This window comes from Callorhinus ursinus, unplaced genomic scaffold (genome assembly GCF_003265705.2).
Source record: "Callorhinus ursinus isolate GAN/ISIS: 27379988/994484 unplaced genomic scaffold, GSC_fseal_2.0 scaffold14, whole genome shotgun sequence".
NCBI classification, from domain to species: domain Eukaryota; kingdom Metazoa; phylum Chordata; class Mammalia; order Carnivora; family Otariidae; genus Callorhinus; species Callorhinus ursinus.
In genome coordinates, this window is record NW_027397076.1 from 11,056,235 (window position 1) to 11,069,116 (window position 12,882).

Consider the following 12,882-nt stretch of genomic DNA (forward strand, 5'->3'; position numbering starts at 1 on the left):
TCATTCTAGGGGCGCCTGGCTGGCTCAGTCAGTAGAGTATGTGACTCTTGATCTTGCGGTTAAACTCGAGTGCCCCATTGGTTGTAGATTACATAAAAAAAAAAAAAATCTTTAAATAAATAAAATAACTAAGAACTATCATTCTAACAATCAGCCTAATTTAGATTACTTTTTTCAATTTAATTTTTAAAGTTTAAGTAATCTCTACACCCAACATAGGGCTCCAACAGATAACCCTGAGATCAAGAGTTGCACATTCCTCCAACTGAGCCAGCCAGGCACCCCTAGATCTTCTTTTACAAATGAGGATTAGCAAACTCATTAGGATTTTTAAAAGTACAGTACATGTTGCAAAAATTTGATTATATGCTGAAATTTACTTGTCAAAATATAACCACAAATACTTATCCATATTTCAATTTAACTACAGCTAAGTCAAGTTTTTGAAAATTCAGGCGTATTTCCTTTATTTTTAGGAGCATAGGAACTCTTGTGTGACAAAACTTGAAACATGACAATTTATGAGTGGGGATCAAGTACTGAACCAACAGTGATTAGTTTGCATTTTTTCCTTGAGGTTTTAACTTACACTTAATTCCTTCCAATTTAGGGTTACATCTTTAAAAACTGTTTTTAAAAATAACCACCAAATCACAGACAAATCATGAATAGTTGGGTTTATTTCAACAGTGGGTTTGAAACCCTCGCCTTAGGCAAGAGACTACAGTAATTATACCAGGAATAGACAATTTCCTACACTGTCAAATATATAAAAGTTCCTCTTGCACTTTTCTCAACACTGATCAACAAGTAGATTCAGTCCACATTTGCTTTGATCATTCTACTGAGTTAACCCAAGCTTCTTCTTCAGAGACTCTGGCATTTCAGGTGGAGGAGGGCGAGGGAGCCTGAAGTAGACCTTCACAGAGTCATAGATGAACCACTGTAGTGCAGTCAGAGTGCCAATCATGATGATACGGGCAAAGAGTCCCTTCCATACACCTGGTTGAAATATGAAACATGAATGAAAAATGAAATAATACCCAAGTGTTACTTTTTGTTTGGGTGGGTGGGTGGAGGGGAGAATCCTACCTTTAAATCCAAGTCTCTGAAGAACTTGAGAAGCACTGCTACCTTTCTCCTTATTCAACACAGATACCACGGAATCAGCAGGGTGAGAAACAATTGCACAGAAGACTCCAGCTGAAAAAAGTCAAGATAAATAATCCAACATGAGATTAATTAAAAAAATTCACATCACAACCAACAACCTTTTCCTAATTTTTAGTTCTTAAAAAATCAGATTTAGAGACTAACAAAGTTATACAGCACTCTACCCTATGGAAAACAGAACAATCCTTCAAGTTTTTATATTCACATTTTAATCAACTTTCCTTTGTGTAAAAATGTATTCTTGAAAAACTAGACCAAAAAAATAAATGGCACAGCAGTTGAAATCAATATATTCCCCAAACTTAATCAAGACATGAAAATAATTCTTTCAGAAACTCATCAATAAGTATTTATGAATCCTAAAAAGGCCCAGAAAATGCTATGGGAAGATAAAGCTTCTTTGGAATATTTTTTTTCCTCACAAAAAGAGGCCAATAATGGAAATAATTACTTGTCCTTAATTTCACAAACATGTTAAGTAACTCATACCTATGTAACCTGCCACAAATGTTACAACCAGTTGCTCTGCCTTTGAACATTCACTTCGGGGCTTAGGAACCACAAACTTGTACAATGCTTCAACAGTACGTTCAAAGCAGGCAAATTTCATCATGGTGTAGGGTATCTGTCTCATCCAGAGAGGGGCAACTCCCTTGTAGAATCTAGGGAAACCAGGAGACTTATTTTACTCAGTTGTATTTATTCCTCTAGCAGAGATTTTCATCAGTAACAGAAGTGTCTGCACACCAGCCAAGTCCTGATAGCAAAATATGGCAGCACAATTGCATGTCATTTCTATCAGAACCTAAGACTAACATGCAGGTGTATTTATCTCACATGCCAATGACTCAAGCACCTTTGACTATACAACCAAAAAAGTTGCTGGATGTTTCTCTGACTGGAACTACAAGAAACAAGATGTTTACAAGTAGAACTCAGTTCAAGATTGGCATCCACAAAGGTGGATCTAAGGAAGCATGTTGTAGCCAGACTATATGCAAATTCTTAGCTGTGAACAAGAATGACAAGAATTCTAACAAGTCTTTCCCAAAAGTTAACAATTAATGTCAAATATCAAGGTATATGCAGATTGATAAACGTTCTTACTTTAGAAAAAAATCTTTAATTCGGGGCTTAAGCCATGAGTCAATTGATCCCTGCCCCTGGAGTTTATGTTCTATATAAAAGGTAAATAGACATTAACATAATAGCTTAAAAAAAAGTCTGGTAGGTTTAATGCTAACAAATGCAGTTCATTTAATTGAATATTTTTATACTGTAACTCTAGACAAATGTTCACTTACGCTTTTAAGCCTTCTTCCTTATACATTTTGGGAGCTGCATCCCTCAAAGTGTTGGCATAACCTGGTTGGGTTTGAATTCGAACCTTAGCAGCTTCCATAGGAGCCAGGGCAATGTCAGCAAAGAATTCAGCACTGGCAGAAGCAGCCAAATACAGTGATGTGCGCCAGAGATAGGCATTCTCCTAATTGAAAAACATAAGAAGGGAATGTGTACCGCTATTGCATTGGCTGTTTTCAATTTCAATTAAGAAACAGTTTTAGGAAACAGTTACCTTTCAGACAACCTAACAATGTTTCTTTATATGGTCCACAAATAACACACATGAAACTGAATGTATATCCTCTCCCATAACCTTATCAACCACAGTACAGGGTGAATTATTTTTTTGAACATCTAGGTGTCAAGTATAGTTGGCCCTTGAACTACACAGAGGAATCCCAGATCCCTTCTCTTTAAAAAACTCAAAATCCAGCTTACTTGGAAAGCAGCACAGTATAGTAATACAGACAAAAAAAAAAAAAAAGATCCTTTTTGGTCTTAAAAGTTAAAATTACATACCTCCCCAAGCATGTTGCTATACAAGACTTTGAAAACTTCATAAAAGCCAAACTTGCAGAGCCCCTGCATAGAGTAGCCAATGAAAGTTGGAGCCCATCCTTTAGCCAAACCACGAACACCATCCTCTTTAAGTGTAACTGAGAATCCATTAAATATGCCCTTGTACTTCTGGGGGTCCACCTTTATTTAAAACAAGAAGAAAAAAATTAATTAAATGTACCAAAGAGCTATCATTTCTCATAAATATTTAATTTCACTGTTATTAGTTTTTCCCTTGGTTCTAAAACTTCAGTCTAACTATACAAAAGGTGGGTAAACACAAATTCACTGCATATCAACTTAATATCTATAATCTTCGTAAATTTAACTTTATACATCAAGGTCTAGCTTTCTTTCAGTCAGACTTTAGGCTTGGAGGGTTAGTTAAGAGGGCAGAATTCCTAAAAAAATACATGATAAAATTGATTCAAAATTTTTCACCATCCAACTCTACCACTTTTATTTTTATTGTTTATTTTTTAAAGATTTTATTTATTTGACAGAGAGAGACACAGCGAGAGAGGGAACACAAGCAGGGGGAGTGGGAGGAGAAGCAGGCTTCCCGCTGAGCAGGGAGCCCGATGCAGGGCTCAATCCAGGACCCTGGGACCATGACCTGAGCTGAAGGCAGACGCTTAACGACTGAGCCACCCAGGCGCCCTTCTACTACTTTATAAAATTAGTTTTAAAGCTACTGCCTAAGTAAGAGGTAAGTCTATATCCGTGATATATGCAGCTACTGCCTAAGTAAGAGGTAAGTCTGTATCCCTGATACACGCTAGTCCATTAAAAAGAAGTTTGTATTATAAGGTTTTATGAACTTAAGGCAAATTAAATACAAGGTAAATCAACATAATGAGAATCTTTTAACTTAAATTCACTTCAGCATACGTTTTAGTGAAGATATATTCACATCCATTCTATTAACTAATGGGAAAAGAAAAAAAATCTTAATTTCACTCTATCTGCCAGTACTACAAGGGCTGGTATACGTCACCTTCCTCTAGCTGCTAACATTTCACATTCCTCTCTCTTTTAGGTAAGTAGACTTCTAAACCTGTTTGGGACAAATAAATTTTTGACGTTTGATTATTTTTCTTTCAATAATCCTAATTAAGATATTCTAATCATAAAAAACTGTTATGTAAATAAATATACAAGAAGCTATGCCCACGAAGTTTTAATACTAAAATAATGAAGAGTATTTTTTCTAATCTACATAATGCTCTGCCCTGATCTTATCAGTAAGTAAGAGAAATGAAGTTACTTCAAAAATACACTAAGGAAGGGCCACCTGGGTGGCTCAGTCAGTTAAGCGTCTGCCTTCGGCTCAGGTCATCCTCTCCAGGTCCTGGGATCGAGGCCCAGGTCAGGTTCTGTACTCAGTAAGGAGTCTCCTTGTCCCTCCCCCTGCTCACTCTCACTCTCTCTCTTAAATAAATAAAATCTTAGAAAAAAAAAAAATACACTAAGGAGGATTACCTACTCTAATACGTAACTGCTTGTAAAATGAGTATTTGGGAACATAAAGAACCAGTAGGCCTTGAAGAGGAATGCTAGTCAGAACTGAGCACAGCACCAAAGTAGCATTTATAGCCAGGGTTTAAGATCCAAAAATCTGCCTACAAACTTATTTTTAAAAGAGGCATTTCTTCAATTTAAAACACTAATTAAAATAAAGATCATGAGTTAAGAAAACTTGGGTTTGGTTCCCTACAAAAGTTTCTAGCAGTTGTGATGTCTTCAAATTTTCTCGTTTGTGAAGTCCTTATAAAATTATTTGGAATTAAGTCACACATGAAAGATACATTCAGTGTTGCCATCTCAATACAAACCTGCATGCGGCATTTCACTAAATCCAGAGGAACGACAGCAGTGTGTGTCAGACCACAACTTAAGACCCCACCAAAGCCACACAGTGCATAAAACTTCATGGAGCCATATTCGCAACTGTACTCTGTAGTAAGACAAGACACACCATGCATTTTAATATAAAACTCATGTTACTGGTTATCAACTTACCTCTCAGATAATTAGGTTTCCACACAGCTTGTTAGTAGATGTCTATGTTGTACAACTTAGAAGCCATGCTTCAACAATATGCTTTTAATCCAACATGCAAAACAAACCTGCATTCTGCATTTAACCAGATCTAGAGGAACCAATGCTGTATGTGTTGTGCCACAGCTAATAATTCCTCCAAGTCCACAGAGGATAAAGAATCTGCCAGATCCATAGTCACAGCTATACTGCTCTGTTTGATTGAAAAAAAAAAATCAAGTAAGTATTTCTTCAGAGATGACTAAGGCCATGGGAATGAAAGAGAACTGATTCCCTGTGAAATAGTGCTATCACAACTAAACAGCTTTGGCCACTGTGTACGATTAAGCTGAAAGATGATTTTCCACCCAGTGTTAAGTAACAAAACATTTACTGCCAAAATCAAAGAATCATTTAGATTATGAAGGTTCTGTGAGACACTAGTTCTTATTTTGCCATACTAAAAATAAAAGGTCTTTGACAACATTAATAGGTACTCGAATAAAAAAAATCAAACTTCAATTATTTACTGCTGATAAAAACACACTTGAGAATACAAACCAAACTCAGGAAGAGCACTAGACTTAAGTAGAAACTTTCAAACTTCTAAGTGTGTCACTAATCAATACTATCCCCACTTACGGACTCATGTTAAGCATAAAATTAGATAAGGTCCTAAAGTCAAATACATTTACTACACAACAGTGTAGTGATTTTTTTTTACCCACCAAAGACATAAAAGAAACACATAAATGATTCAAAAACTTTAGATTTTACAGGCACACAATGTAGATTACATTTGTTTCTCTGCCTATACACTCCACTGAGATTTAAAACGTAACAATTAAGTTCAAATTGGGTCTAACCGAAAAGATTCCTGAGAGAGAAGACTAAAGGGATCCCTACCAATTATTTATCTTTTTATAGCTTATCTGGGGCTTCTGTCCCCTCCTTTACCAATTACATTAAAACAAGAAACCCAATTATCTCATACACCTCATGTCAATAAATATTAGACGTTGGGAATGCTTGAGAGGAACGAGTATTTTTAAGAAAATTAAAGCCAGATCAAGTAACAGATAATACAGATAGAACTGCAGGTGGCCAGTGGCTAGGAAGGAGACTTTACCCAACACTTAAGTCTACTGACCAACCGGGCTCACTGCGGAGAAGATAAGGAGCTAGTCACGGCCTCTATACTCTCCCGAGGACGTGGAGGTCACAGAGGGAACTGTGCCTGGGCCCTTCCACGCCCTTGAGGGAGGGCCAGGGATCCCACACTCGGCCTAGGCCGAAAAGGGCTGACATCCTAGGGCAAGAACTAGGCGCCGTGCTGTGGTGCAGAAGGCCAGGAGCGTCCTTCTTCTCTGTCCTCCAGGCCACTAAGGCCGAGCGGACCACAAGGGCACAAAACGACCGTATCGGGGCAGGGTCTAAGCTCACCTTCCACAGAGGCTGCTGCCAGATTGCGGGAACGGTGGGGCGGGCCCGGGGGCCCCGCGGGGCTGCTGCGGAGGCCCGTGAGGCCATCGTGTGCCAGCTGCAGGTGGGGCGCGTTGAATGGGTTCGCCCGCGCCAGATGCGCCACGGACGAGAACATCTTTCTAAGGGAAGAGAGAGCAGCGGTCAGAAGAAAGGCAAGGGGCCCCTCAGGCCGCCAAAGTCACCGGCACCCTAGGACCCCGACACTGGCCTTCCTTCCAGCCTCCGCGCCCTTGAAGAGGTCATGGCGGCCTCCTCCAAGGAGATCCACAAGTCCTACAGCCTAAGCAACTTCTCAGAGGGGCTCCGTTCCCCGCACCCACCGGTAGCAAGGGCCGGCACACTCACTTCCTAAGATGGCGAACACACAACCACTCACTCGAAAAGGCTGCGGCTCACAGAGGCCGAACGTCCTCCCGACCCTTAGATCTGTGCCCTTCGCGCGTCGTCGGCGTGACGCACATTACGTGTCACTGCAGCAGGCGGCACCCATTGGCGGAGAAGAGCGCCCAGGCCGTAGCGTCATTGCGTTCTCCTAGCAACCCTATCCCCGCCCCCGCCCGCCCCAGCCCTTCCGGCCCCGGCCTCTGCGCAGGAGGATTCGTTCTGCGCACGCGTGCATTCCGAGGCCGGGTTTTTGAGTGGTGTGAGATTGTGCTCGTGATCGCCCCTTATTGTCCCTTCACCTTCAAGCGTCTTTCTTCGACGTGCGGGCTTCAGTTTTTTTACGTTTAATTGAGTCCCAGTTAATAGTAGTCACTTAAACAAAAAGAGAAAAAAAAAAACCCAAATGTGTGATGATACTCTTTCGGTGTTGCAGTTAGAATGTTACTGCAGTATTTTGTGTTAACAACGCCTGCCATTAAGGTACTTTTTCTTTTTTTAATTAAATTCCATCCATTGCCGTTACACATAGACATGTTTGCATTTTCCGTTAGACTACAGGAGAGTATTTTAAAAGAAAATGTGCAGCAAGAACTCTTTAGACAAGACAGCTTGGGGGTTCATCACAATAGTTTATACGACATATTAGAACATTCAGTAAATGCATTTTAAGACTACCTGGGGGTACATGGTTGAACTAGAGTGAAAGTGAATGGCAGCAGATTTTGTGTGTGTTCAGTAAATTTAGAAAAATCTTCATTAGATTCAGTTCAAGACAAAAGGGCCTCTTTTAACTGGGGAGAGTTTAGTAGGGGTCAAACCCCTATTACAATTCTGGCTCTGATATAGTCCTGGCTCTTGACAAAGTAACCTTGGGAATTCATTTGATCTCTATGAACCTGTTTCTTTTTTCTTTTTTATGAACCTGTTTCTTAAATGTTAAGATGGAAGCAAGGGGTGGCCCCATGGACTTGTACAGTTATATAGGGCCTGTGCTAGATTCAATGCTCTGTTGTCACCATTTTGGAATTCTTAATAATTTATGAACAAGAGGCCTTGTATTTTTCATTTTGCCCTGAAATTACAAATTGCATAGCTGGTCCTGGGTGGGAGTAACATCTATCTTGCAAAGTGTATGAGAACTCAATGAGACAATGTCTATATGTGGGAATTTTAGTCAAGCAGAGTTGGGGAGGGGGCCAGTGGTCAGTAAGTTACTAAGAAGTTAGGGTAATTCTTGCTAACTTGACCTAAAAGAATTCTTGCTGAAGACAGTCCAAGGTAATCAGATATTACTTGGGGAATGAGGAATTTGATAAGGTATTAAGTAAGGGTAATCAGATATCAAGCCTGGGTAGGGTGCCTGGCTGGCTCAGTTGAAGGAACATGTGACACTTGATTTCAGGGTTGTGAGTTCAATCCCCATGTTGGGTGTGGAGATTACTAAAAGAATAACTAAATAAAACATATCAAGGGGCACATGGTGTCTCAGTCGGTTAAGTGTCTGCCTTAGGCTCAGGTCATGATCCCAGGGTTCTGGGATGAGCCCTGTATTGGGCTCCCCACTCAGTGGGGAGTCTGCTTCTCCTTCTCCCTCTGCCTCTACCCCCTGCTGTGCACGCACTCTCTCTCTCTTTATCTCAAATTAAAAAAAATAGATATCAAGGTGAGGAGGTTTTTTGTTAAGCTAAGTTGATAGAATTCGGTTTTTTTTCCACTTTATTATTATTTTTTTCATCATGATAAGTGTACAAGGCAACTCACTATCCCAGGAGAGGCCAATACAGATTTTACAGGTAAGGAGAGACGAAGTTCCTCAGGCAAGGGAGGAAAGGCAAAAGACGCTCAGCAGAATTTAGAAGTTCATGATTCCAGTCTCATCAATCTGCCCATAGGTTCCCATTCCCATGCCAATATTCAGTATCTCACTGCTGCTCAAAAACAAAAACAAAAATGAATTTTAACATGAGATCTTCAAGTTGGAAATTCAACTGCATTGTAAGTCAGGATTAGATTTTGGATTTGGTTTTTAGAAAGTACAGCCTTGCAGATATAGGAAGACAGTCACATAAGATTTCTTTTTCACATAAGATTTCTGATCCTTTATCTTGAACTGAACGTTCAAAGCCCTAAGCTCATCATTTCCTTTCCCCCAGTTATCCAACATAATTAGGATAAACCAACCAACTCCATTATACTCCTTATTTTTGTTTAAATATTTTATGGAAGTATCCACGTGGTTACCCAAAGCCTTGCCTTCTTTAGGCACTTGATTACAGGTGTCCATAGGTGATGTTTTGAGAAACTGTTTTTTGCTAATGCATGCCATGGACAACCAGTGCCACCTTTGTCATTGACAACTGGTTGTCAGTGCCTTTAAATCCAATCAGATCAGATAACCCGGAACAAATTCATAGATCCCATTCTTAAGTTTTAGTTCTGGAATTACTTCCAGTACCATTGTCTGGATCAGAGTTTGACCAGAGAAGCATAGGCACTGTGAGTCATATAATAAGAGGCTTATTTTGGGGACTAGGTCTTAAACAACTGTGGGAGCTGGAGAAGAGGTTGCCTGTGTCTGGGGTTGGACCTGAAATTTCTGTAAATCAATAGAGCCTAGAGTCAGTCAGGAAAGCTGGACCTGAAACGAGGATGAGCAGGGACAAAGCAGAATCCCATGAGGATAAACTAGACTGTGCAAACTGTGCATCTATCTCTGACACCTACAATCTCAATAATGCAGTTACCCGCAGAAGCCATGCTGCAAGTGCTCTTAGGCGCCAAGGCGCTGCACATGCATCTGGTCCAGGACTCAGAGAAACTGAAGAGGGTCCTAGAGTTGCTGAAAGAGCTCCACATGTGGCCACTGCCCCACTCCCAGGTAAGCCAACAGATCAGCATCCATGTGCATGAGCTGCCCCAGTGCTTCACATCTCACACTGACCTTCGGACCATAAGAGTTTCACTTCTGCCTTTGAAATCTTGCACAAATTTCCCTTGTGGCCAGTCTTAACACAGAAGCATATCTGAGAGATAAAGAGAATCTGAGATGCTAGATGGAGATAGGACATTCAAGTGGAACTTTCCTACAGGCCCTTGTAAACCTAGAGCCAGAGGTCAAGGTAGCACTGATAGATTTGAGGATCATGCCTGTCATGGGGGAATCAAAGAACACCCTTAAATAATTCCTACTGCTCCCATCTAATAGAGAGATATAACAAATTATGCAAGTAAACTAAAACTCCTTTTCATATCTTCCTTGAGAAAAAAAGGGTAGCACCCTCTAGCATCTTAGTTACTGTCTTTTTTGATTAGAAATCATGTTTGTTTGTTTTCATGTCTCTGTAAAGACATTAGGGAGAAATTTGTCTTTTTCTATCTGAAATAAAATAAAATGGACTTCACCATGGGGTTGTAATTGCTATTCTGAAAAAAGTTTTTTTTTTTAATTTTATTTATTTATTTGAGAGAGAGAGAATGAGAGATAGAGAGCACGAGAGGGAAGAGGGTCAGAGGGAGAAGCAGACTCCCCACTGAGCGGGGAGCCCGATGCGGGACTCGATCCCGGGACTCCAGGATCATGACCTGAGCCGAAGGCAGTCGCTTAACCAACTGAGCCACCCAGGCGCCCTATTCTGAAAAAAGTTTTAAAAGGTCAAACCATGCACATCGTTCTTGAAAGGGTATCCTAGGTGGAGCCTAGAGTACCTTGACTGTAAGACTAGGGGCGATCCCTTTACTGAGGTGGACCCCAAGAGCATAAAGTGTACCCTAAGTGCACCCCAAGAGCTCTGGGACCCAGGTTCAAACTCTTGAAGTCACGCATCTTTGTGCAGGGGGATGAAAACTGTCTAAGTTAGATCTGCATATTCAGGGATATTGTATTTTATAGGAAATAAAGGCAGGTGAGTACTTTTACCCAGTCTTTATCTCTTGATATTTTGAAATTTCCTTCTTTCTGCAATTAAATGTATAAAATATGGTTTGGCTCAGAGGAGAGGTATACCTAGATATGGCAGACCCTAAAATAGTTCACGTAGAAGGTGCACACATAGATGGCAACTTTAGTCACTCCTTGGCTATAATCCACCACTTGGACACTTTTAAGTGAGGCCCAGTCATCACAAATTAGAAGTTCCCAAATATGGTTTCTCATCAAAGCACCTGGGGAGCTTTTTAGACACAGATATTCTCAGGCCTCAAAAGATTCTGCTTACTAAGTTTGATGAGGAGTCCTGGAATCTGCCATTTTTTAAAGATCCCTGGGTGATTCCTATAAACAGGTTTAGGAATCAATGATCTAAGGAATTCAAAGCATGAGCCCATAGAATGAGTCTGACACAAGTTTTTCTATCTGTAAAATGAGACAATATCCTGAATTGCCTGGTTTGCCATGGATGTGAAGGCTCACTTACTAGAACGGAATCCTGGCTGATCTGGTTTGCTTCCAGCTGACTTTCACATTGTTATCGCACCTGCAAGAGCAAGGTGCAAGCCTGTGGTGTGTGCCATCCGTACGCCATATAAAATGGGGCAACTGCTTAAGTATAAAGGGGGACCAGAGGGGCGCCTGTGTGGCTCAGATGGTTAAGCGCCTGCCTTCAGCTCAGGTCGTGATCCTGGGGTCCTGGGATTGAGACCTGGGGTCCTGGGATCGAGACCCGGGGTCCTGCGATCGAGTCCCGCATCAGGCTCCCTGCTTGGCGGGGTGCCTCCTTCTCTCTCTCCCTCTACCCCTGTCCCTGCTTGTGCTCTGTAAAATAAATAAATAAAATCTTTAAAAAGGGGGGTGGGGATGGGCATATCAGCTGCTCAAAGATGGACATAGCCACAGATTTGGTAACAATACAGGAAGTTTTAGGGAGAAATATATACACCCAAAAAACAGCAAATATGAGAAGTAATGAATATAAAATGAAGGGATTAGGCTTTGCTAAAAGGAGTAGAAATAGTTCCCTTCAGCCTTAGAGACGTAGGACAGAGTGTACCTAAGTTTCTGTTTATGCCCTGGGTCATTATGAACTGAAATGTATTGTAATTTGTTGTAATTCAAACCTCATGTCACTTATGATATTTTTGCTGTAGGTAACTAAGGAGCCTATTCACAAATGAATACCGTGCAATTGCAGTCAATCCTAAATGAAATTAAAATTTGCATACGTAATGAAATTTCAGGGAAAATTCTTGAATTCTGCTATTATATCTCTAAACTTGGAAGGTAGTCATTTGGGAAGAAATAGCTTTAGGGAATCAGATGCATTCTTTAGAGAGCAGTAACTTCAAATGTTAGTAGGATTGCTGTACAATTACAATTAACCTACTAACACTAGCAATTCCTCAAATCTTCTATAATTTGTGCTGTTTTAAAACATGGAAAAGAAACATTTCTCTTTTGAATTTAAGAATGCCAATTTGAAAAATATTTTGGGGCGCCTGTGTGGCTCAGTCGGTTAAGTGGCTGCCTTCGGCTCGGGTCATGATCCCTGGGTCCTGGGATTGAGCCCTGCATTAGGCTCCCTGCATTAGGAGCCTGCTTCTCCCTCTCCCTCTGCCTGCCACTCCCCCTGCTTGTGTGTGCGCGCGCGCGCGCTCTCTCTCTCTCTCTCTCTCTCTCTCACCCCCTCTCTGTCAAATAAATAAATAAATAAAATCTTTAAAAAAATTCTTCTAAAAAAAGAAAAAGAAAAATACTTAAAGCATCTATCATTTAAATTACAGAGTAGGAAAAAATAAAAATAGAGTTTTGTCAACTATCTAATTTACTTGTCCAGGGAAGTTTATAGGTCGGAATAACTGTTCCTGGGCGTTTGAATGATCAGACTAGATGTCTGAATTAAATAATCAGTATTACTAAAAACAAATAAATAGGGGTACCTGGGTGGTTCAGTTGATTAAGCAGCT

At 40.5% G+C, this 12,882-nt stretch overlaps 1 protein-coding gene and 1 non-coding gene across 7 annotated transcripts; both read right to left on the minus strand.

Annotated features, from left to right (window-relative positions):
- Positions 1–656: 656 nt before the first annotated feature.
- SLC25A3 (solute carrier family 25 member 3) lies at positions 657–7,087 on the minus strand. 6 transcript variants are annotated; one of them, XM_073900463.1, is made up of 8 exons: positions 6,977–7,087; positions 6,559–6,719; positions 5,205–5,329; positions 3,037–3,216; positions 2,478–2,659; positions 1,663–1,835; positions 1,093–1,203; positions 657–1,002 (listed from the first exon to the last, which is right to left on the minus strand). In XM_073900463.1, the coding sequence occupies exons 2-8, from the start codon at positions 6,713–6,715 to the stop codon at positions 842–844; spliced, it is 1,089 nt and encodes a 362-aa protein (XP_073756564.1). In that variant the 5' UTR covers positions 6,716–6,719; positions 6,977–7,087; the 3' UTR covers positions 657–841. The 6 variants fall into 6 exon arrangements, with proteins under 6 accessions (XP_073756564.1, XP_025738266.1, XP_073756563.1 ...); XM_025882481.2 differs by lacking the exon at positions 5,205–5,329 and adding an exon at positions 4,911–5,032 and having other exon boundaries at positions 6,946–7,069; XM_073900462.1 differs by having other exon boundaries at positions 6,946–7,069.
- Positions 1,908–2,155, minus strand: LOC112832121 (small nucleolar RNA SNORA53). Its single transcript, XR_003210322.1, has one exon. It is a non-coding gene; the product is annotated as a small nucleolar RNA SNORA53 (small nucleolar RNA).
- Positions 7,088–12,882: the final 5,795 nt, after the last annotated feature.